The following is a 22,284-nucleotide window of genomic DNA, read 5'->3' on the forward strand; positions in this document are numbered from 1 at the left end:
AATGGTCACAGATTTTTTTAATATCTAATAGAGAGAAGGATAAGGATTTTAAGGAGGAAGGTGGATTTTAAAGCCAAAAAGAATTTTGGGTTTAACTCTAATGCTATTAAGAGATTTGCTGCCAAGACTGTTTTCAAGGTAATGCAAGAAAGGTATAAAAAAAGATAGAAGAGGGTTAGCCAGGGCTAACATTTTAAATCTCGTTTTGCAGTTACTAATAATAAGGTTGATATTAGCAGATTTAGCCCATTTAGGCAAGGCTATTTATTTTTATTACAAGATTTTAGTGCATCTGAGATTTCAAATGCGACTGATGGTTTTAAAAAGGATAGTGGCTGGCTCAGTCAGTCTGAATCTAGCTGAGGTCCGCAAAATGTTAGCCAGTATGTATAGCTCTTGGGCGAAGATGCATAAGATTCTTTCTCTTATGAAGCACAGTCGGACAGTCCTAATTCCCAAGTCTGACGACGCTGAAAATTTGAAATCAACTGACAACTGGTGACCAATCACTATTGGATCGACTCCATCAAGACTATTTACCAAAATTCCAGCCAAAAGGCTAATGAATTCGGTTGTCCTGAATAATCGTCAGAAAGGATTTGTTGCGGTCACCCCCGGTTGTAATGAGAATATTGCGATATTGAACAATTCAATAAATGAGGCCAAGAGGAATCATAAAAAGCAGGCAGTTGTTTTATTCACCTTTCTAAGGTTCTTGACTGTTGGCCGTAAGCTTATTATTAAAGCTTTTTGTTGGATGTGGGTTGATGCCCATTTCTTGGAGCTAAAAGATGACATGTCTACAAATTCTGACACTCATATTGAGAATGGAAAAGCCAGGACCGGACCCATTCCTGTGTTAAGGGGGGTAAAGCAGGGTGACCCACTTTCCTTTTTCTTATTTAATATCATGATGGACATTCTTTTATGTTCATTAGATAGGGATGGGTCCAGGTTCCATCTCAGTATGGAAAATACTTGCTGCTTTTGCCTATGATGTGGTCCTTGTTAGTGATTCTCACAAGGGCATGTCCAAAAATCTCAAGGTATTAGAGAGTATTAGAGGTGTTACAGAAAATCAGCCTTGAGGTGAATCTCAATAAGACTGCCAGATTTTTTTATGACTTTTAAGAACAGGTTTTGTTTTTAATTCCATCAATAACTGGCTCTACAACAAATGTAAGATTAGTTTTATCAGCCCCGGTGATTGGGAAAAATACCTTGGCACTAGGATCGATCCATGGATCGGTTGTTTAATGAGTGGAGTAGTAAACTCGAGGGATGGGGTAGGGCTTTAGGGCTAGGCTTAAGCCTACCCAAAAGGTAGAGCTTTTTAAAACCTTCGCCATCCCTTGATTTTACTACTCCCTGACTTTAAATGAAGCCCCTCAGAATGTCTTTGTTGAACTGGATGAAGCAATTAGAAACTTCATTAAGCAGCATCTACACCTCCCCAAGAGCGTGATAAATGATTTGTTTTATCCTAGGATCAGGTATCTTGGTTTATCGATCCCCATACTGGACACTCAGATTCCCCTGTCTATTATAAGGAAGTACATCAATTGTAAGATATCAGTTGACAAGATAGTGAGGCTAAGCTTCCAATTTGCAGGTAGTGATATGGATAGTTATTGAGAAATACTGGAAACTGGGTTGACTCAACGCCACGTGCTACTTAGAGGATGGTGTCAAGAACGATGCCAGCAAAGTCGAGGTCAGTGTAGGGAGGAACAACTGGAGTTATGTTGACTTCGACCGCTGGAGCAGGCTGAGTCATCAAGGGATTGGGATTCACTGTTACAAGAATGAACCCCAATCCCATAGCTCGATAAGGGGTTTCTACACCCCTTAAACAGTCAGAACATATTACAGCCCTGCTCCTGGGTCAAACTCATACCCGGTAAGGAATACGCTGGTCTTGGCCAGACCATACATAGATAGGATGTGTAGGAGATGTGGGTTGGCTAGGGAAACTTTGAGCCATGTGCTACGTATGTGTCTTGCAGTGAAACAGCCGTGGATATGTAGACATAATAAGGTTTTAGATATTTTATGTTATAGAGGTATAGCTGTGGGTTTTACTGTTTTTAAAGAGCAAAGGTTTTTAGATCGAGATGGACACAACTGGAATCTGGACACTGTTTTTGTTAAGGAAGGAAGAGCAGCAGGTGGTGGGCATTTCCATCCACTTTGAAAACAACTCCAGTTCCAGGTGCCGTTTTTAATTGAGAAATTGAACAATTGCCATCATTTGGAATTGACCATGAAGGACAATTTAGGTATTGCTGCAGTCGAATTCCTTGGTTTAATTATTGGCGCCAGGGGGACGTAGTTCTCAGAAAACTCGAAGGTCCTGGATTTTTTTTTGGCATCCACAGGTATAAAACTTATTTCACGGACTATGTTTGCTGCTAATAAGAACCATTAACATTTTAAGATTTTTACGGACTGTTAGGTTTATATTTTTAAGGTTGCGTTTTTGGTATATTTATAGTATCAGTTCATTTAACATTACAATGATAAGAGCCAACCATTAAATATTAGATGTCATAAAAAGGCAATATTGGGAAAAACAATATTTGCAGAAAATCTTCTGGAAAAGGGTATGCAAAATTTGAACTGCTTGTTGAAGATACGTCAGCGTTTTCTCTTGAATTCAAACTTGTAAATGGCCGGAGAGTCCACTGTTTCTTTCTGTACTTTCACCTTCTTCGTCTTGTCCTGTGAAGAGATCATTTTCATTCAGGTAAACATAATGATTAAAAATTGCATCTCTACAAAAGTGCCACTGGTCATTTTATTATATTAATACAATTTCTAAACATTTCTATTTAGGGGTTCTTTAAAAGGAAAATCTCTAATAGCAAGCTAACTAAAGGTTGCAGTGAAATATCATCCACAGAAAGTTTACACAATGAATTAGCCAGCGAACTTTCAGAGTGAAAAAGAGCACAGCAATTTGCCTGCTGAAACATTGGTAGAAACTCTATCTTTCATTCACATTGTGTATACAAAAAGAATTCTAGATTTTTAAAAGTAGATGCAGTCTGTTAAAAAATCTGATCGATATTCTAGAAAGGGCTGGTTTTACACCGTATCAATAACCGTATTGATCCATAAATTCCATGCAGAAGGAGACAGGTTTTTTTCATTTTTTTGTGGTTATTAAGCTGATAGCAGCAAAGAAAATATTTCCCAGATAAAGAGAGATGCAGTTGCAAAATAAGGTTTCTGATAAGATGCCCTACCCAGCAGGACAGAGAAACACTCCAGGATATCCAAACCCATAGTCCCCAAACCCCAATAGCCTGGTCCTTCAAACACAAAAAACCTGGTCACATTTGGGCTCATTCTATTTATTCAATTGCCATGGTTGAATACTGTGGATGTGGGCAGTAGGTATGGATTGTTTTATCAGTGCTGCCGTCTCCTTGATGAATAATTAATCAAGGTCCATTGGTCTCGGTGATCAAGTAAAACGCAAATTAATGGACATGTGAGCTAAGCTTTATTATGACCACCAGACTCCACGTAGGCAAAACAGATGTTTATACATCCCAGCCCTAGCGCAAAGGATCTCCTTCCTTGTAGTCTTTCAGGCCAAATTCTGGCTTTGACACATGATTGGATCCATTTGTTCAGAAATTATAAATATATTGGAGCATTAGTCAAAAGCAGACTTATAATTCATTCTGTTTCCATCCTTAGCTTTAATGTTGCCATGCCTTTTCTGGTTAAGGGATGAGTTAGAGCTAGTGTAGGAAAGGAGGACTTACCCACCCAAGCTTCCAAGGATGACTGCAACTTATTTCAATTAACTCTAATGGAGTTCACTTTTGTATAAGTGGCCTCTAATTGAACAAACAATACATTATCTTTATTTCAAAATTATAGAAGTGGTCATTTTGAATAGTGGCTATTTCACCTACGAAATCCACTATGAATGCTGTACACTTACCATTAGGTCTTTTCGCGTCTGAATTTTCTGGGTTATCACAAACATTTTCCTCTCTCTCTCAATGTGTTGTTTCAGAAGGGAGTACTGGTGCTTTCTCTGTCGAGCAAGTTTCTGAAAGAGCAAATTACAAGTCATTGTGAAGAAGGGGGGCAATCATTGTATGGGTGCCCAATTTGGAACAGGGAAAAAGAGAGGAAAACTTGAATTCGGATTGATTTCTGTTTTTCCCTGTACACGTCAAAAGGATCCTGTTGTAGCAACAAGCAGTCATTTTTTCACAGTGCACCAACTTGTTTGGAGGAAAATCTAATAATTGATGCTACAAATACTTTAATGCTGCTTTTCACAGCAAACAAAAGGTTTTCTCCAACACAAGCAGGCTGCTTAAGTTAAGATTTCAAGTGGCAGTCAAATTGGGCATTATTTTGGTGCTGAGACAATCACCTTTCTAGAACATCAACTCTGCTTTGGTATGGTGGTGACATTGCTTCCATTTTAGAAAAGCACAGGCTGATGCAAGATGGTGTTGCAGCGTGGCGACTCGTTGCAAGCTGCTCTCTGCCATTATAATCATTCTACTCTTTTAAATCTATATTCTATGAAGAATTTAAATCCAAATTCTATTCAGAATTACTAATAATGTTCTGTTATAGTTTTTCCCTTGTACTACTTCTACGTATTGATGTGATGAAATGATCTGTATGGATGGCATGCAAAACAAAGTTTTTCACTGTACCTTGGTGCAAGTGACAATAATAAACCATTTTATCAATTTAAGCAAATGAGAATTCTCATTACCTCCAGAGCATCGGGATGAGTGGCTCCTTTGATTTTCTCCTTCTGTAATGTTTCAATAGTTGGTCGGTTGTACACTCGGTCCACCAACTCTGGTACAGTATTGAGGCGCTTTGCCAAGTCAAATTCTCTCACTGTGCACAAATTTAAATAGGAAAAATTTTCAGACATTATGATGGAGCTAAATTTAATTACAGTGAAATCAAAATGCATCAAATCACGTCACTCCACTAATACACATCACAAGCAACTGGAAAAGTCGGTCATAAAATTCTTTTTCCTTGTCAAGACTAGAATGGTTCAAAACAAATTAAGGTATAATTATGAATGACTTTAATATACCAACGAGGGAAACAAGTGGAATGTTACAATTCACTGTGATACAGGGGAGATTGTGTTAGGAGGAAAGGAAAGATGACGCAGGCAATGTGCGCCTTTTAAAAATAAAAGTAAAATTCTCAGTAAAACTTCATCAATCTTCATAGTAGAGGAAGAGGACATTAGACCAGATATTCTAGGGCAACTGACGATGTAATCGTGGTAAAGCAAGTCAGAAAACAGTCTGAGAGGAAAAAGACTGACAAATCCCTGGGACCCAATGGTATCCATGCCAGGGTTTTAAAGGAAGTAGGTGAAGAAACTTCAGGTGTTTGAATATATCTGAAGACCATACCTCAACTCAGGGATTCACAAATTATTAGAAAATTGCAGATTTATTAAGACAAGAAATCAAGCAAAGAAGAGTATGGATAGGTTACTGGAAGATTTTGTAATCCTCAAGGCCAGAATAATCAAGAAATTTTACTCAATTAGACAGCCAACATGAATCTGTAAAGACTAATATGTTGATAAATTAGTAGGTTAAAAAAACAAATTGAATATTTTAGTGTATGGATATACATTGTATTGATATTTTAGATGATTCAATTCCTGTAGAAATATACAGAAGTTAATAATTGGCAAATAAATGCCTTGGCAATGTAGTGCATGCGGCATCCATCAGAAAATTGAAATTACACCCAAAGTTTGGAAAAAAGCCATACTTTACTTGTATTTTCAAGTATTGGCCTTCCCAAGCCAAGTGACCACGGGGCTAGACTAGAAATCATGTATCTACTTCACACAAGAACACCATGCAGTATTCTCTTTCAATTCAAGTAAGACATTACATAGAAACAGAAAATAACAAATGCCCCCCTGTTCCATCTTAAGAGCAGCAGTCCTTATTAGTTTCTAATATTGCTAGTCATCTCACTCCTGATTTTGTAAGTATAGAGTTCTACAGCATACAAACAGAGCCTTTGGCCCTTTGAGTCCACACCAACCATCAAGCACCTATTTTTTCACTAATCTGCCCCTCACCCATTTTATTCTTCCCACATTTTCTTTACCCACCCCCTCCCCCAGAATCTACTGCTTACCTACATACTATGGACAACTTACAGTGGCCAATTAATCTACAAACCTGCACATTTTTTTTTGAATGGAGGAGGACACTGGGATACCTGGAGGAAACCCAAACAGTCACGGTCAGCCGCACACTGACAACATCGGAGGCCAGGATTGAATCTGGGTTGCTGGAGCTGTGAGGCAGCAGCTCTATTAGCTATGCCACTGTGCTGCCCACCCTCAACTGAACATATCCACTTTGTTCAAAACACTTATTTTTTGAGGAATGAAAGGCATTTTCGACTTTCAAAGCATAATATTCTCTCATATAAAATATTTTGAACTTATTTCAAAATAGAATTAGGATAGTGTGCTTAGGATGAAATAGAAATAATTCAAAGATTGTACATGACTTAATAAAATGCTCTACAATTAAGTTAAACCATTGCTAAGTTCTAGAAACAAATTGCAAAAATCATGCACTGATCATACAGTAGGAAACATAATACAGCACCTTCCTTTTTAGAATTGCAGAAGAAGATGTGTTTACTAGGGGACTTTCCATCAGCATCTAAAAAATGGAGTTCAGACTTGAGCTGTTCAATTTTCTGTGAATGCAATGAAAAGTCACAAAGTCAAATTGGTGCAGCTGAGATCAAAACCCAAAACAGAAGGATGAATATTTCCATCATTAATTTCTCCAGGAAAAAATATTATTGAAATATGAAAAATAGCATGCAATTCCACATGATGCACTAAAGTGCAGATATGTTTTGCCTGTCTCCAAAGCTGCAAAATTTAATTACTATAAATCCTGAGGTGAATTTTGGCCGAAATTTGGTGAGTGCTTAAATTCCTGGGATCTAGTACGAAATAAGGTTTTATTGCAGCAGACCCATGTGGGATAACAACATGAACTCGTAGAGCCTCTCTAATGAAGTATTCCAAACAGGTGTGAATTTACTTGTATTATTAAAGAACAGGAACCAAGTCCTGGAAGCAAGAGATATAGCAGACTAAAAGGCTGTTCAAAAATTGTTTGAAGGCACAGGGCAAAGTGCAAGGTGGTATGGTTTAGGTGATCAATTAATGTTTGAAACTGAGCCAGATTAAATTAGTAGCAATGATGTTTCAAAGAGACAATCTGCTGGAGGAACTCAGTGAGTCAAACAGCATCTGTGGGAGGAAAGGAACTGTTGACGTTTCGGGTCAAAACCCTGCAACAGGACTAATGCAGAGTTTCCACCTGAAACATCGATAATTCCTTTCCTCCCACAGATGCTGCTTGACCCGCTGAGTTCCCCCAGCAGATTGTTTGTTGTTCCAGATTCTGGCATCTGCAGTCTCTTTTGTCTCCATGTGACAAAGAGAACTCAGGTAAACTAGAGCCCAGGGTTGGAGGACTGAAACGTGCAGAAGAATACAAAATTGGAAGTCATTGTAAAGTTAGGGTTGAATTTTATGGATTTGAAGATTGGGCTAGGAATTCTAAATTTAAAGAGTTCAGCAATAGGATGCCAGTGTGGGCCATTAAGAAGAGACAGGGTGTAATTTACACAATTGAGGATGACAATTCAAAGATATTTGAGGTGAAGAATCGAAGGTGACAATGTTACCAGTAATTTCCTAAAATGGGTGGAATTCTGAAAATGAGGCACTTTGGTACAGGATAGATAGGAAGTTGGGAGTAAGATTTAGCTCCAAGTCAAACAGGATTCCATAATTTTGCCCTGCTTGGTTCAGCGTCAGTGAGCGAGGGATAGTGGCCAATCAATCTACAAGCCTGCACATTTTTTTTGAATGTTGGAGGACACTGGGGTACCTGGAGGAAACCCACGCAGTCACAGGGAGAATGTGTAAACTCCACACAGACAGCATCGGAGGTCAGGATTCAATCTGGGTTGCTGGAGCTAAAGCAGCAGATCTATTAGCTACGCCACTATGCTGTCCACCATAAAGCCTTGTAAACGGGATAAAGCAAAGTTTATGCTGGAACTCCATGGTGGCTTTAGTCTTCTTGACATTCATTGGCAGGGAATTTTGACCCATCCATGGCTTCATACCCAAGTCAGTCCAAATGCAAGGAGGTGGTAAAGGAGTAAATTGATACAATTAGATACAACTGATGCATAAACAGAAGAGGTGTCAACTAATAATGTCGGCTAGATTGAGGGAGAGTTGGAAAATGGATCAAGACAGCAGAATTTGACATTGAAAAGGTGGGCTTACAGAGACCAAGAGGAATTAAGACAGAAGCTGCAGATTGATGGGAACAGTACGAGCAAGCAAGACACCAAATTGGCAGTGGAGAAGCAGTATAATTCAGGAAAGGTTACAGCAGGGATGGTTAACTGGATGGGCCCAAATGAAACAGAAGAAATCCAAGAGTTAGGCACATTTTAATCCACTGTGTAAAGAACATTTTGTTGATCAAAAGCCTCAACACTGGGACAGAGAATGCAGCAGAGAATGTCTGGCTACAATTGGGCCATATTGGACTACAATTTATTGGACCAAATTATACTTGACACAACAGGCCTTATTTTATGAGTAAAGCTACAGACAGCATTAGCTCTTTAGCTGTGGGCAAGACATGACCTCACCATTGGTTTTGTTTCTCTTTGGACCTGGAGGAGCTCACTACCCCTGCTAAAATCAGCACTGAGTGTGGCCTATAACAATTTAATTGGCATATCTTAAAAATACCTCCTGCCATTTATTCATCATTATTTTATCCTAAACATTTGAAATTGAAAATTCTTAAACAGGATTGCAGATTATTTAAAACCAAATTAAATGACTATTTCAAATATCCATTGTTCATGGTCAATGGTGTGATCATTTGGTTTGACACAATGGTGGCTGCTAATTTTGAGGGGGGAGGGGCAAATAAACATTAAGCAAAATAATACATGGAATCAAAAGGCATGTAAAAGGTCCCTTGTTGGCACCTCAGCTTGAAAATAAACTAAGCAAGCAACAAATTTTCCGGCTCAATATGGGAAAAGGACAGTACACACTAGTAAGCAATACATCCTTGGTGTTTCGACTAAATTAGTAATAGACAGCCGAGTACTGACTGTTGCAGACAGCATATGAAAAGGATACAAAAAGTAAAAACATTTTCTCACATTCTGCACAGAGTGTGACAAGCCAGAACCTGTATGACTCAGAGGATGAACCCCGAACAAAATCCACATGGTCCTATTATTTGTTATAATGAATGTTGATTAAATGCTTCGGTAATAAACTACCATCTTTATCTTGCAATGTAATTCATTATTGAAGTCCTCTACTGACACAATGCAGCTTCCATAAAACTTTCTCTATTCTTAATTTACCTAATTATTACTTTCCATGATCCTCTTGATTTGGGAATTGTTCCTTTGAATTGGAAAATGTAACGTGTCGCTCCAATATTTAAGAAAAGGAAGAAAAGGAAACAAGGGAATTACAGGCCAGTTAGCCTAACATCTGCTGTCGGATAATTACTAGTGTCTATAATTAGAGATAGAGTGATGTACAACTTGAAAATTCCCAGTTGACCAAGGCAGAGACGGTATGGATTGTAAAGACTACATCTTGGCTGTTGAAGATAATCACATTTTTTTTTTGAAGAGGTGACTGAAGTCAGGGTAATATCTATGGTCTTCATTTACAAAAACTTCCAGGAGAGTTTTCAGAGTCTCCTGTAACAGGACTCTTAGGAAAGGTTGGAAGGTCCAAAAATGGAAGATATTTTAATGACCTGGGTTGGAAATAGCAAGTTTATTGGACAGGGACTCAAAATGACGGTGAAGTCCTGCATGTATACAATGGGAAAGAAGGCCATGCATCCATTATTGCCAATAATACAAAGACTGGCAACACTGCGATGCAGATAGAATCACTACACAGCAGATAATATATTGAAGTAGATCTTCCACTGCAGTGATCATTGGACACCTACCCTTGGGCCATACTCTTTCTTCCAGTATGACCTAGCTGCAGACTTCTACAGGCAGCCTGGCTCTCAGCACAGTGCTAGGATCGTTGCGGTGTATGCACCCAGCTGCACTTGCAGAACAACTTTCACAGCTGGTGGGACCCCACCCCAGATTTCAAGCATCTGCAGCTTTTTTTAACATATGTATATTACAGATAAATGATAATTTTTTAACAGCAGAATATTTTATGTGGTCTACTCTTGCACTCATGTTCCTGTTTACCAATTACATGAAAAATAAATAAAAGGCAGCAACTATGGATAAATGTGAACATTTTGGAATTCAGTGTCTTGACTTTGTTCTGCCATATCAAAGAGCACCATCTGCTGTTTTGAATTTCAACTATAAATGAAAATCAAAAAAGCTGCATATAAAAATAAAAACACAAAATTCTGGGAGTACTCAACAGATCCAGCAGCACCTGTGGAAAGAGAAAGAGTTAACATTTCAGGTCCGAGACCCTTCTTCAGAACTGTGAAAGAAAGAAAACAAGTTAGTTTTCAGTAGCAGATAAGGTCGGGGAGGATGGATAGAACAAAGGGAATGTCTCCGATAGAGGGCAGGAGTTGCAAAACTTCTTCCCACTATCCAGGAACCCAAACAGTCTTTCCACGTGAAACAGTGATTCACTTGCATTTCTTCAATGTGGTCTCCTCTACATCGGAGAAACAAAATGCTAATTGGGTGATCGCTTTGTGGAGCATCCGAGTTCCGTCCACAGGAGTGACCTGGAGCGTCTGGTTGCCTGCCACTAATTCCCCTTCCCACTATGAGGCACCACGCAAGCTTGGGGAACCATATCTCATCACCCGCCTAGACATACTGTAGCCTTTTGGGCCAGTATCCAATTCTCCAACTTTAGAGGTAACCCTCTTTCTCTTTAGAACTGGCCATTTCTGCCTGTCATCCATCTGTGATTTTGGATCAATACTTCTCATTCTATTTGTATACAATTTGGCCTGCTTGAAATATCCCACAGCCTTGCTTTCAGCAACACATGGCACAGGCAAAGAAGCATAAGGTAATTCTAACTACCACATTAACTAATCAGCCTCACCATATCAGATATTCCCTTTGTTCTACTCATTCCTCCCCCTTCTCTGCTGCTAAAAACTAACTTATTTTCTCTAAGTTCTGTCAAAGGGTCCCAGACCTGAAACATTACTTGTTTTACTTTCCACAGAGGCTGCCTGATCTGCTCAGTGTTTCCAGCATTTTACGTTGAATCTCAGTCCTTTCATCACAGTGGAAAATTCAATGGAAGATGTTTTAGTGCCACCATGTGGTCATTCCATGACTGCTGCGATTTAGGAAACATTCCCTGAAAGTTATGTTGAACTGAGAAATATCAGCTGGTTGACAATTAACTGTCTGTATTATGACCATAATAAGACTGATACAAAAGGTATGGCTTCCCCTTCTCATCAAGAGGAAAAGGTGGCACATTCCATAACTGCAAATATCAGAAAAGATTCATGCCGAAAAACACTAACAAATTCCTTACTATAATATAGACAGATCCCATTGAATTGATGGCAAAGACATTCTCAACCATTGTCAAAGCATCAAAATACCCCAAAAAATATAAGTTCACCTTTGTCTCAATAGCACGTTTCATTTCTACATATTTAATATCTTGTGTTCTCATAATCTTCAGCTGCTCTTCTGTTGCTTCCTCTCTAGGCTGCTTGATGATGTGAACTCCATCCTAAACACACAAGAAACATTTCTAAAGATGTGCACAGAAGCAACATAAAATATTTGCCTGCACCTTCTCTTCCACAATTCTGAAGGTGCTTGGCAAGGTATATCCTTGAATGGGGTATTCAAAACTCAGAGAACACAATGAAAAATCTGGCTTAAAGAGATTGTGGAATTTTGAAGTTCTCTACCAGAGGATTGTCAATGCTCAGTCATAGAGTAGGTACTAGGATCCCGATCACACTGCAATAATATAGAGCAATTATACCTTCGTTCAGGAATTCAAGCAGCTTTCATTTGTGTACATGTAAAATAAATTTAGTTAGGGAATGTAACGTTTACTAGATGGCACACATATTACACCAAGCAGTATGGGTCAGGGATTATGAACATCAACCAACATCAAATTTATCTCTGCTGAGTGAACACCTATATATTCACTTGGAAAAAGATAATTTTATATTTGTTTGTATCATAATCTGTTCGTTTTTTTCCTCAGTAAAACTAATGGAATCATAAGAATCATATAATTAATTGATTTTGGACCAGCTGGAATTGCATGAACCGAAGGCAACATCATACACATTTAATCTGGTCGTAAATGTGAGGATTGGAGGGGATGTCCAAAATAGTACATTTGGTTCATAGGCAATTTGATTTTGTGGGCCAACTATGATCTATACTTAAAAACCTATATAGTAATTTATTCAAATAAGTTACTTTGAAACAACAAGTTTTCTTCAACTCTAAGGGGCTCTTTCCAACGATAAAAATATTTATCAAAGATAAAAATCCAAATATAAAAATATGATAGTAAAAATGAATGCCAGATTAGGGAACTGAAAGTGCTTACAATCACCTCATTAGACACAAGATTCATTTCTCAGGATCAAGTTTATGAACTATATCTTTTTGCATTAACAGAAACTCCAAATCATTGGCATTATTTATACTTCTGGAAATGAGATTAACTGACGAAAACCTTAAGAAAGTTTACCTTAATAGCACAAGCCAAGTTATCCTGGGTTCATCTCTTTTAAAGAAACCCCACTTACAGTACCTTAAAAAAAACTCACCTGGAGTTTGTTCCTGGTCATTCGAAAGTAGAACTCATCTGGATTTTTATCTAATGCCTTTTGGCGTAGTGCCTTTAGGACGTTTTGTTTGCGATGGTAGTTTCTAAGAAGCACAGCAATAAAGTACCAGGATTACTTCAAGAAAATCTTAGAATTGCAAAACAATTAAATGTATAAGACCAATCTAGATAAAATATTTGTATATATTCAGGTTCCTTAGGTGGTCATATTCTTGAAGAGAATTGGAAAGAACTCAATCAGCCAGTTGGTGTCGTCTTGTGCAGTAGTAGTTACATTGTGGAGTAACCACATGTAACAAACAAAATAGAGAGAATATCACACCAATCTCTTTCTGACAAAAGCCCACACAAGATATATTCAACTGGACTAATGGACACATTATCACAGCATTTTGAGTAACTTGCAAAGGAACAAGGATAACATCTATAAGCAAATATATTCAAATACTTAAGTTTAAAATCCTGAAAACCAATTACAGGTATAACAAATAAAACTGAAAAAGCAAGAAATACTAGGTCAGGCTGTACCCATGGAGGAAGAATGAGTTAATGTCTTAGTTCTGCATCAGCACTGCAAAGTTGAGAGAACAGCACATTTTAAGTTGCTGAAGACGAGGAGATGTGGAGAGAATACACAGAATGTCAATGATGGGCTGGAGATTAAGGTTGTTCAGGTGACACAATGGTTTCTGAGCCATTTAATTAATAGCAAAATGAGGGCAGTTAGAAAGAAAACAAAAGAATATTTTGTTTCCCCCTTATGCTTTCATTCTGCTTTCTTGTTGACAAAAAGTCTTTGACCTGAAACATTGACTCTGTTTCCCTTTCCACAGATGTTGTTTATCATGCTGAGTGTTTCCTATAAATTCTGTATTTATTTCAGACTTCCAGCATCTGCAGTGTTTTAATTTTCATTTACTGATTAAAGGTCACTCAACCTGAAATGGCCATACTTGCTACAGATACTGCCCAACATGCTGAGTCTTTTCAGCATTTTCTATTTTTATGCCACATTTCCAGCTTCTGCAGTTTTTAATTTTTAATTATGACAGTTCTTTAATTCAAGCCAAGTGATTTGGATTTATGGTTCTTGAGGCACTCACTGTGCGCGGAGCTGGTAATCTTTCTTCTTCTCCAAGAAACCCAGGTGCTTTCGAGATCCAAGCTGTAAAAATAAGTTAAATGTTACTAAAATGTAGGAATGACTGTAAAATTGTGAAAACCTTTGCTTTAAATACAACAACTTTCCAGGAACTGCATACATCAATGGAAATGATACACTACCACTAATGGGCAAAGTAATGCCATATAATTCATGTATTATTCCACTGCTAAGTTTGGACTATTTGCCGAACAGTTAACTGTAAATGTAACTGTTGATTAATCTGTCAGAATTTCCAGTTTGCAAAGTACTTGTAAATATCACATTTCAGGTTAGTGACTGAATTTATTTAAAAATAAAAGATTGTATTATATATGCATGGTGCCAAACATGAGGGGTAGGAATTAACTGCATATTTACATCCAGAGATGAATGTAATATGTACATACTTCTATGGCATCAGCACGTCATATCAAAACTGAAAGGCTTCCACAACATAGGTTCTTGTGTACTGTCTCTGATGTGAATGAATATTGGTTTGAAAGCTTCATTTTCATACTTAACATAGGATTGCTCAATTGCTTACACCAATTTCCACTGATGCTAATTAATATTGATGTAAGTAGATATGTAGGTCCCAGAACATGCCAAAAAAATTGGCAAGAAATTTAGGCATAAATTGATAATAGATGCACGAGTATTGATTATTTTGGGCATACCATTCCAGTAACACCTTTATAAGGATATGGATTTTTACACAAGCAGACAGTGGCAAACACTGATGAATGAAGTAGAAGAATTAACACCCATCAATATAATCACACATACAAATCAGATTAGTAAAGGAACTTCCACTCCAATGCATCAATTGTGGGGAAAAATTTAACATTTGCATCTACCCCACTGCCATCCTTCCAGTCTCCAAATAACTGCCAAATTCAGAAATACTGAGTAGTTAAAAGATTATATTCACATCAAAAATTCTATATCTCAGCACTTAGTGGCTGTAATGCTTGCCCGAACCCACCCAACATCAGCTCTCACAGGCAGCATCTCCACACCAAGTCATGAAGCAATTCATTGCTGAGCAAAAGCCAGCGGAGGGCAGGGGTTCCTGGCACAGCAGTGGTGTGTGTGTGTGTACACTTAATTTCACCCCAAAAGAAAAAAAGATTTCTTATGACACCTTTCGCACCTCTTTTAGAATACCTTAGAGCACTTTACAACTAATGGATAACCTCTGAAATCTCAACACTGGGCTACAACGTCTCAAAACAGGCGCTGAGAACCTTGCATTTATTCGTGGGGAGCATGCAGAAGCCCAGCAAAAACAATGGAAGGAGTGCACCACTGGGTGAGGGAGGAAGCGATGAGGTGGGAGGAAGCGGAGAGGGAGAGGGGGAGAGGGAGGAGAGGAGGTGGGGGAGGGGAGGGGAGGAGGGGAGGGGAGGGGAGGGGAGGAGGGGAGGGGGGAGGGGAGGGGAGGAGGGGAGGGAGGGGAGGGGAGGGAGGGGGGAGGGGAGGGGAGGGGAGGGAGGGGGGAGGGGAGGGGAGGGAGGGGGTAGGGGGAGGGGTGTGGAGGGGAGGGGGGAGTGGGAGGGGAGTGGGAGAGGGAGGGGGGAGGGGAGGGGGAGGGACGGGAGGGGAGGGAGGGGGGGGAGGGGAGGGCGGGGGGTGGGGGAGTGGGGGAGGGGGAGGGGGGCGGGGAGGGGGGAGGGGGAGGGGGGAGGGGGAGGGGGGGAGGGGAGAGGGGGAGAGAGAGGAGGGGAGGTGGGGGAGGGGAGGAGGGGAGGTGGGGGAGGGGAGGAGGGGAGGTGGGGGAGGGGAGGAGGGGAGGGGAGGAGGGGGGGAGGAGGGGAGGAGGGAGGGGAGGAGGGGGGGAGGAGGGGAGAAGAGGGAGGGGGGCAGGAGGGGAGAAGAGGGAGGGGGGGGGAGGGAGGGGGGAGGGGAGGGGGGGAGGGGAGGGGAGGGAGGGGGGAGGGGAGGGGGGAGGGGAAGGGGGAGGGAGGGAGGGGGGAGGGGAGGGGGGGAGGGGAGGGGGGAGGGGAGGGGAGGGAGGGGGGAGGGGAGAGGGGAGGGGGGAGGGGAGGGGGGAGGGGAGGGGGGAGGGAAGGGGGGAGGGGAGGGGGGAAGGGAGGGAGGGAAGGGGGGAGGGGAGGGGGGAAGGGAGGGAGGGAGGGGGAAGGGAGGGAGGGAGGGGGGAAGGGAGGGAGGGAGGGGGGAGGGGAGGGGGAGGGGGAGGGAGGGGAGAGGGGAGGGGGAGGGGAGGGGGGAGGGGGAGGGAGGGGAGGGGGGAGGGGGGGAGGGGAGGAGGGGGAGGGGAGGGAAGGGGGGAGGGGGAGGGGAGGAGGGGGAGGGGAGGAGGGGGAGGGGAGGAGGGGGAGGGGAGGAGGGGAGGAGGGGGAGGGGAGGAGGGGAGGGGAGGAGGGGGGGAGGAGGGGAGGGGAGGAGGGGGGGGAGGGGGGGAGGGAGGGGGAGGGAGGGGGGAGGGGAGGGGGGGAGGGGAGGGGAGGGGGGAGGGGAGGGGAGGGGGGAGGGGAGGGGGGAGGGGGGGAGGGAAGGGGGGAGGGGAGGGGGGAAGGGGGAGGGGAGGGAAAGGGGGGAGGGGAGGGGGGAAGGGGGAGGGGAGGGGAGGGGAGGGAAGGGGGGAGGGGGAGGGGAGGAGGGGGCAGGAGGCTCATCAAAGGCACGGCCATTATTGGTCGTAGTTCATTCGCTGCCCCTTTAACGACCCCCCATGGACAGGCCCCCCCCGGACCCGGACGCCCCCCCCCACCTGACTCCGCTCCCGGTGCTCCCGCTGCACCGATTTCTGCGCCTTCCGGAAAGCGGCCGCCATCGTGTCCCCGGGCGCCGGTCTCCAGCCACAACCGGCCGCATCCGGGTCAGGGGTGACGGCCCGCCGCCCGGAGCTTCCGGCCCCCTGCGCCCTCCCGCGGTGCCCGCCTGTGACTGCAGCCCCAACCGCCGCATCCGGGCACCCGAAGGCTGAGCTGGGGGGCGGAGCCTACGGTGGATCCTTGCTGCCCCCTGGCGGAGATCAGGCGCCGCCCAGCGGCTGGGCTGGGAGCAGCCGGCAGGTCGCTCAGCGGCTGTGGGGAGGGAACCGGCAGCCGCTGTTTCACATTAACAACAGAAAACTGAAACAAAAATTCACAAAGTCAGAGTGAGGACATGTTTTAAGGTGAGGAGAGGACCAAAGGGAAATTGGAGAGGCAGGCAGGATTTAAATGACAGACCCATGAGATGCTGCAGGCACTGGAATCTGGAGCAACACACACAAAGTGCTGGAGGAAACTCAGCAGGTCAGGCAGCGTCCATGGAGGGAAATGAAATGTTTCAGGTCGAGACCCTTCATCAGGACAACAACGGCTATGGAGGTTCTGACACTGAGTTCATTTAATAAAGAGATTGATATTTTTCTGGACGGCAATGTATGGGGTGTTACGTGCCAGCAACAGTAGAAACACACAAGTGTTAGAAACTATTAATAACTACTTGTAATAATAGGAAAAGTAAAAATGTCAGATATTAAACATTAACGCCAAAAACTAAACTCAAAGTCTGTGTGTGGCAAATTCCCAAACTCCAAGTCCAGGAGTAGCTCTCAAAGTTCAGTTCAGCAAGTCATAAGGTGAAATGTGAGCAAAGGCTTTTGCAAAACCACCGTTGACTGAGGAGAAAATGTAGAGAGAGAATAAAGAGAGAATTTACAAAATATAAATGTTCCACGACGGAACCCATACAACACCTCAGTCACTGATGATCTCCACTGCTTTGTTCCGAAGTATCTGCCACCCTAAAAGGCATTCGAGACGTGGCCATCCACAGAGCTACCTGTTTCCTTCTACAGGTTAACGACAAAGTGGACTCTACTGGATCACCCCAAAAATCCATATGTGGATTGTAGTGACAGACACAGTTATTGTTCTTCATCCATTGATACAGAGACCAGCAGTCAGTGTCTCTCTCTCTTTCCCTCTCTCTCTGACTCACTCAACAGTCAGCACGTTGTTATCTTGTTACAGTGATGACACCCCACACACACTACTCTCTACTGTACTATATTTTAAAGGGACAGTCACCAAATAGCAACCTAATCCGTATCAGGGGGAATATTTGGCCACCATTGGAGCTTCCAAATCACAAACAAAATGAGAGTGATTTCACAAAGGAAACATGTTCGCATTTTAGAAGATGCATTAAGACAGTGATGTGGAAGGGATCAACAGCAGCTGCAAGATGCCACATTTTCTCATGCACAAGGCTCCATGCATCAAACACGATAGAAAAGGTCTCACAAATGTAGTAGCACACAAAGGCATTTCCTCTGCTCACTCTGCCACAGAGGGAAGGCAGGGGCGCATAGTCCAGCATTGGCGAGGTTGCTTTCAAATCTGGGACTTCTCCAGTGAGTTGCAAAGGGTAGCAGGAGTGCCCGGAGCTTCGCAGTGAACCACAGGTCGAGAGTCTGTCTTGTTTTCCCTCACAAATCTCTCATAACAGTTAGAAAGGACCCTGAGGCAGTGAGTGAAGGCTTACAGGCAGTGGACCAGTCGCTTCTCACCAAGAACCTCAAGTGACTAGGAAATGGGTGAGTTTGACATCTGCATATTGCTTCCAATTATTTGGTAAGTTGGAAAAAGGATTTAAGTGTTTTTGCTTTAAAGTAATGTAAAATAATTTCCAGGCAATGAACTATTTATGGCATTAAACAATATTGTGGGACATGTGAATGCTGATTGTAAAAGTCCCCTAAGGATGGAGATCTTGAATTGCAAGGTTCACTAGTGTTGTCTGGTTTCCCATGTAATGCTGCATTGTGCCAATTTCAGCAAGTTCCTGAGGCTGCCAGCATTTAGCCTTGCAGGTTCAACTTCTGAAAGCAACTTTTAAAGAATATATGACAGTACATGCACCAGTCTTGCAGCCACATGAGTGTTGCCACTGAATAATTGGATGCTGCAGTGATGATGGGGGTTGGGAGAATGCTCCAAGGGGTCAGTGCACCTGGGAATGACTGGTGGGCAATAGTGTCCACAGGAGCCATGCTCTTTCTCAAAGAGACCCCTTGGGTTGACCGTCAGGCACAACTGGCAGGTAATTGTCAGAAGGTCTCTGTTTCTATACAATGAGATAAACTCTTGACCTCACAGTCTACCTTGTTTGACCTTGATGATATGATGATATATCTTTATTAGTCACATGTACATTGAAACACACAGTGAAATGCATCTTTTGCGCAGAGTATTCTAAGGGGCAGCCCGCAAGTGTCGCCATGCTTCCAGCACCAATATAGCATGCCCACAACTTCCTAACCTGTACGTCCTTGGAACGTGGGGGGAAACTGGAGCACCCGGAGGAAACCCACGCAGATATGGGGAGAACGTACAAACTCCTTACAGACAGCGGTCAGGATTGAACCCAGGTCGCTGGCGCTGTAATAGTGTTACGCTAACTACTACACTACTGTGCCCCTTATTGTCTACCTTCAATGCACTTCCCTGTAGCTGTGACACTTTATTCTGTATTCTGTTATTGTTTTTACCCTGTACTGCCTCAATGCACTGTGTAATGAATTGATCTGTACGAAAGGTACGCAAGAGAAGTTTTTCACTGTACCTCGGTACAAGTGACAATAATAAACCAATACCTTTACCAATCTACCTCGTTATGACCTTGCAGCTTATTGTCTATCTACAATGCTCTTCCCTGTAGCTGTGACATTTTACTCTGTGTTCTGTTATTGTTTTTTTTACCCTGTACTACCTCAATGCACTGTGTAATGAATTGATCTGAGCCAACGGTATTCAAGACAAGTTTTTCACTGTGCCTCGGTACAAGTGACAATAATAAACCAATACCAATAAGGAGTAATTATACCAGGGTGCAGACCACACTCTGTAGTGTGAGGAAGGTTACATTGCAGGTAAATCCCTGCTCTGCCTGTTCCTGCTATTTGAAGGAAAAGTAAATGAGCTCTCCTCTTGTTGAGTATGGGGCTAGGATCTCCTTATCGCAGGAGTGAGCGGTAAATTGTGAGGTGTGGCAGCAATCTGCAGCAACCTGGAATGATCCTGAGACTGGGAAGCTGAAGGTCACTCTGACCTTGAACTCCACGGACTAAGCGGACCATGTGCACCTGTGAGGTTGCTTTTGACTTCTCAGAAGGTCACGGAGCTCACTGAGAACAAAGAACGCAGAATGAGCATTGTTCCTATCAATATCTTGGTTTGGGATGAAATCAGGGTTAATACGGACAGTAAAACAGGACTGTCATCTTTCAGATTGGCGGCATGTAAAAATCATACAGGAGATGAGTTTTGGGTGTTACACTGATGAGTTTTGGGTGTTACACTGATGTTGATGTCAACTGGGTGATTTTTACATTGAAAAATAGCTGCTATCAATTAAAATTCTGCAAAAAAGAAAAGCAAAGGATTGTACTTCCTGACAGGGTTAAGACACTCCTGCACGATATTGCTCTAAGCTAACTTCCAACTGTAGTTTGTAGTTGCGTGAAGAAGCTTCTAGGCCCGTATAGTTTCCTTATACATGTCTCTGTGATGCTTATATCTTATATATCAAGAAATACGTAAACTTATTTAAATTGGAAGATCTATGGACTTCATTGGAGCCAAGCTTGCAGAGATGAGCCAACCAGGATCTGATATTCTCACATGTGGTTTACAATAATAAACAAGAACAGGTTTCTCAATGCATTGCGGAAATGCTCATGAGGGGATGGAAAGATCCCTCATTTTGTTGAGGAGAAGTGAAAAGCAGTTTCAGGTGCAAACAGCAGTATTTGCGCTGTTTACAGTTGCGTGGTCGCAGATGTGAGGAGCTGCTCAAGCTAGACACACTCGCAAAGCTTTTCGGGTTCCCCGCATCATGCAAGATGCTACACAAACCAAAGTTACTAAATTGTAGTTGGAGCCTCAGATTTAGCAAAATATGGAAATTCCCAGGTTTGATACCACTGACGCTCTAACTGACCAAAGGTAACTCAACACAAATTGGAATATACTGAAATGTTCAAAAATATGAACCCCAGTCAATCACACGAAGCACTTTATATTGGCATTGACGTCTTGTACTCCCTCAGCATCAGCAAACATAGAACACTACAGCACAGTGCAGGACCTTTGGCCCACGATGTTGTGCCAACATTTTATCCTGCTCTAATATCTATCTAACCCTTCCCTCCCACATATCCCTCCATTTCTCTATCATTCATGTAGCTATCTAAGAGTCTCTTAAACGTCCCTAATGTATCTGCCTCCACCATCTCTGCTGGCAGTGCGTTCCACGCACCCACCACTCTCTGTATAAAAAAACTTGCCTCTGACATCTCCCTTATATTTTCCTGCAATCACCTTAAAATTATGTCCCCTCGTGTTAACCATTTTCGCCCCGGGAAAAAGTCTCTGACTGTCCACTCGGTCTATGCCTCTTATCATCTTGTACACATCTATCAATTCACCTCTCATCCTCCTTCTCTCCAAAGAGAAAAGCCCTGGCTCATTCAACCTATCCTCATAAGACATGCTCTCCAATCCAGGCAGCATCCTGGTAAATCTCGTCTGTACCCTCTCTAAAGCTTCCACATCCTATAATGAGGCGAACAATGTGCTGATGCTCCCAGCGATGAATTTCATGCTACCTGGGTTATTTTCACTTTTGGTCTGGATTGACTTTGTAAAAACAAGCAAAAGGCACAGCAGCGATGCAGCAGGTTAATGTGGTGTCAGGGAAGTTCCTCACATGCAGAATTACTGAAGTAGTTTGATGGTGGCTCATTCGTCACATCTCCCTCAACTTTCAGCAGCCGGATGGACGGGGGCAGTGGCATCCACTGGGGAGTAACTCTTTGGAATTAGAACTGGTTTATTATTGTCACAGTGAAAAACTTGTCATGCATACCGTTCATACAGATCAATTCATTACACAGTGCATTGAGGTAGTACAAGTTAAAACAATAACAGAATGCAGAATAAAGTGTAACAGCTACAGTGAAAGTACAGGGCAGGCAGACAATAAGGTGCAAAATCATAACAAGCTAGATCATGAGGTCAAGAGTCCATCTATCGTACTAGAGAACTGTTCAATTGTCTTACAACAGTGGGATAGAAGCTGTCCTTGAGCCTGGTGGTATGCGCTTTCAGGCTTTTGTATCTTCTGCCGAAGGGAGGGGGAAGAAGACAGAATGTCCGGGGTGGGTGGGGTCTTTGATTATGCTGGTTGCGAGAAGTTT

General features: G+C 42.4%; 1 protein-coding gene across 1 annotated transcript; it reads right to left on the bottom strand.

Moving 5' to 3' along the window:
• Positions 1–672: 672 nt before the first annotated feature.
• On the bottom strand, positions 673–16,964 carry utp11 (UTP11 small subunit processome component). Its single transcript, XM_052036606.1, has 8 exons — positions 16,804–16,964; positions 14,029–14,090; positions 12,906–13,008; positions 11,723–11,836; positions 6,657–6,750; positions 4,757–4,887; positions 3,959–4,069; positions 673–2,721 (listed from the first exon to the last, which is right to left on the bottom strand). The coding sequence occupies exons 1-8, from the start codon at positions 16,864–16,866 to the stop codon at positions 2,638–2,640; spliced, it is 762 nt and encodes a 253-aa protein (XP_051892566.1). The 5' UTR covers positions 16,867–16,964; the 3' UTR covers positions 673–2,637.
• Between the last annotated feature and the right edge of the window lie 5,320 nt (positions 16,965–22,284).

Source organism: Pristis pectinata, chromosome 22 (genome assembly GCF_009764475.1).
Source record: "Pristis pectinata isolate sPriPec2 chromosome 22, sPriPec2.1.pri, whole genome shotgun sequence".
In the NCBI taxonomy this organism is placed as follows: domain Eukaryota; kingdom Metazoa; phylum Chordata; class Chondrichthyes; order Rhinopristiformes; family Pristidae; genus Pristis; species Pristis pectinata.

Bases quoted from the DNA above. Each gene is read 5' to 3' on its own strand.
- utp11 (XM_052036606.1), bottom strand. From the start codon at position 16,866: ATGGCGGCCGCTTTCCGGAAGGCGCAGAAATCGGTGCAGCGGGAGCAC. The intron at 14,091-16,803 runs GTGGGGGGGGGC...TTATTTTTACAG, and splicing joins AGCACCGGGAGCGGAGTCAG to CTTGGATCTCGAAAGCACCT. The intron at 13,009-14,028 runs GTGAGTGCCTCA...TGTGCTTCTTAG, and splicing joins GATTACCAGCTCCGCGCACA to AAACTACCATCGCAAACAAA.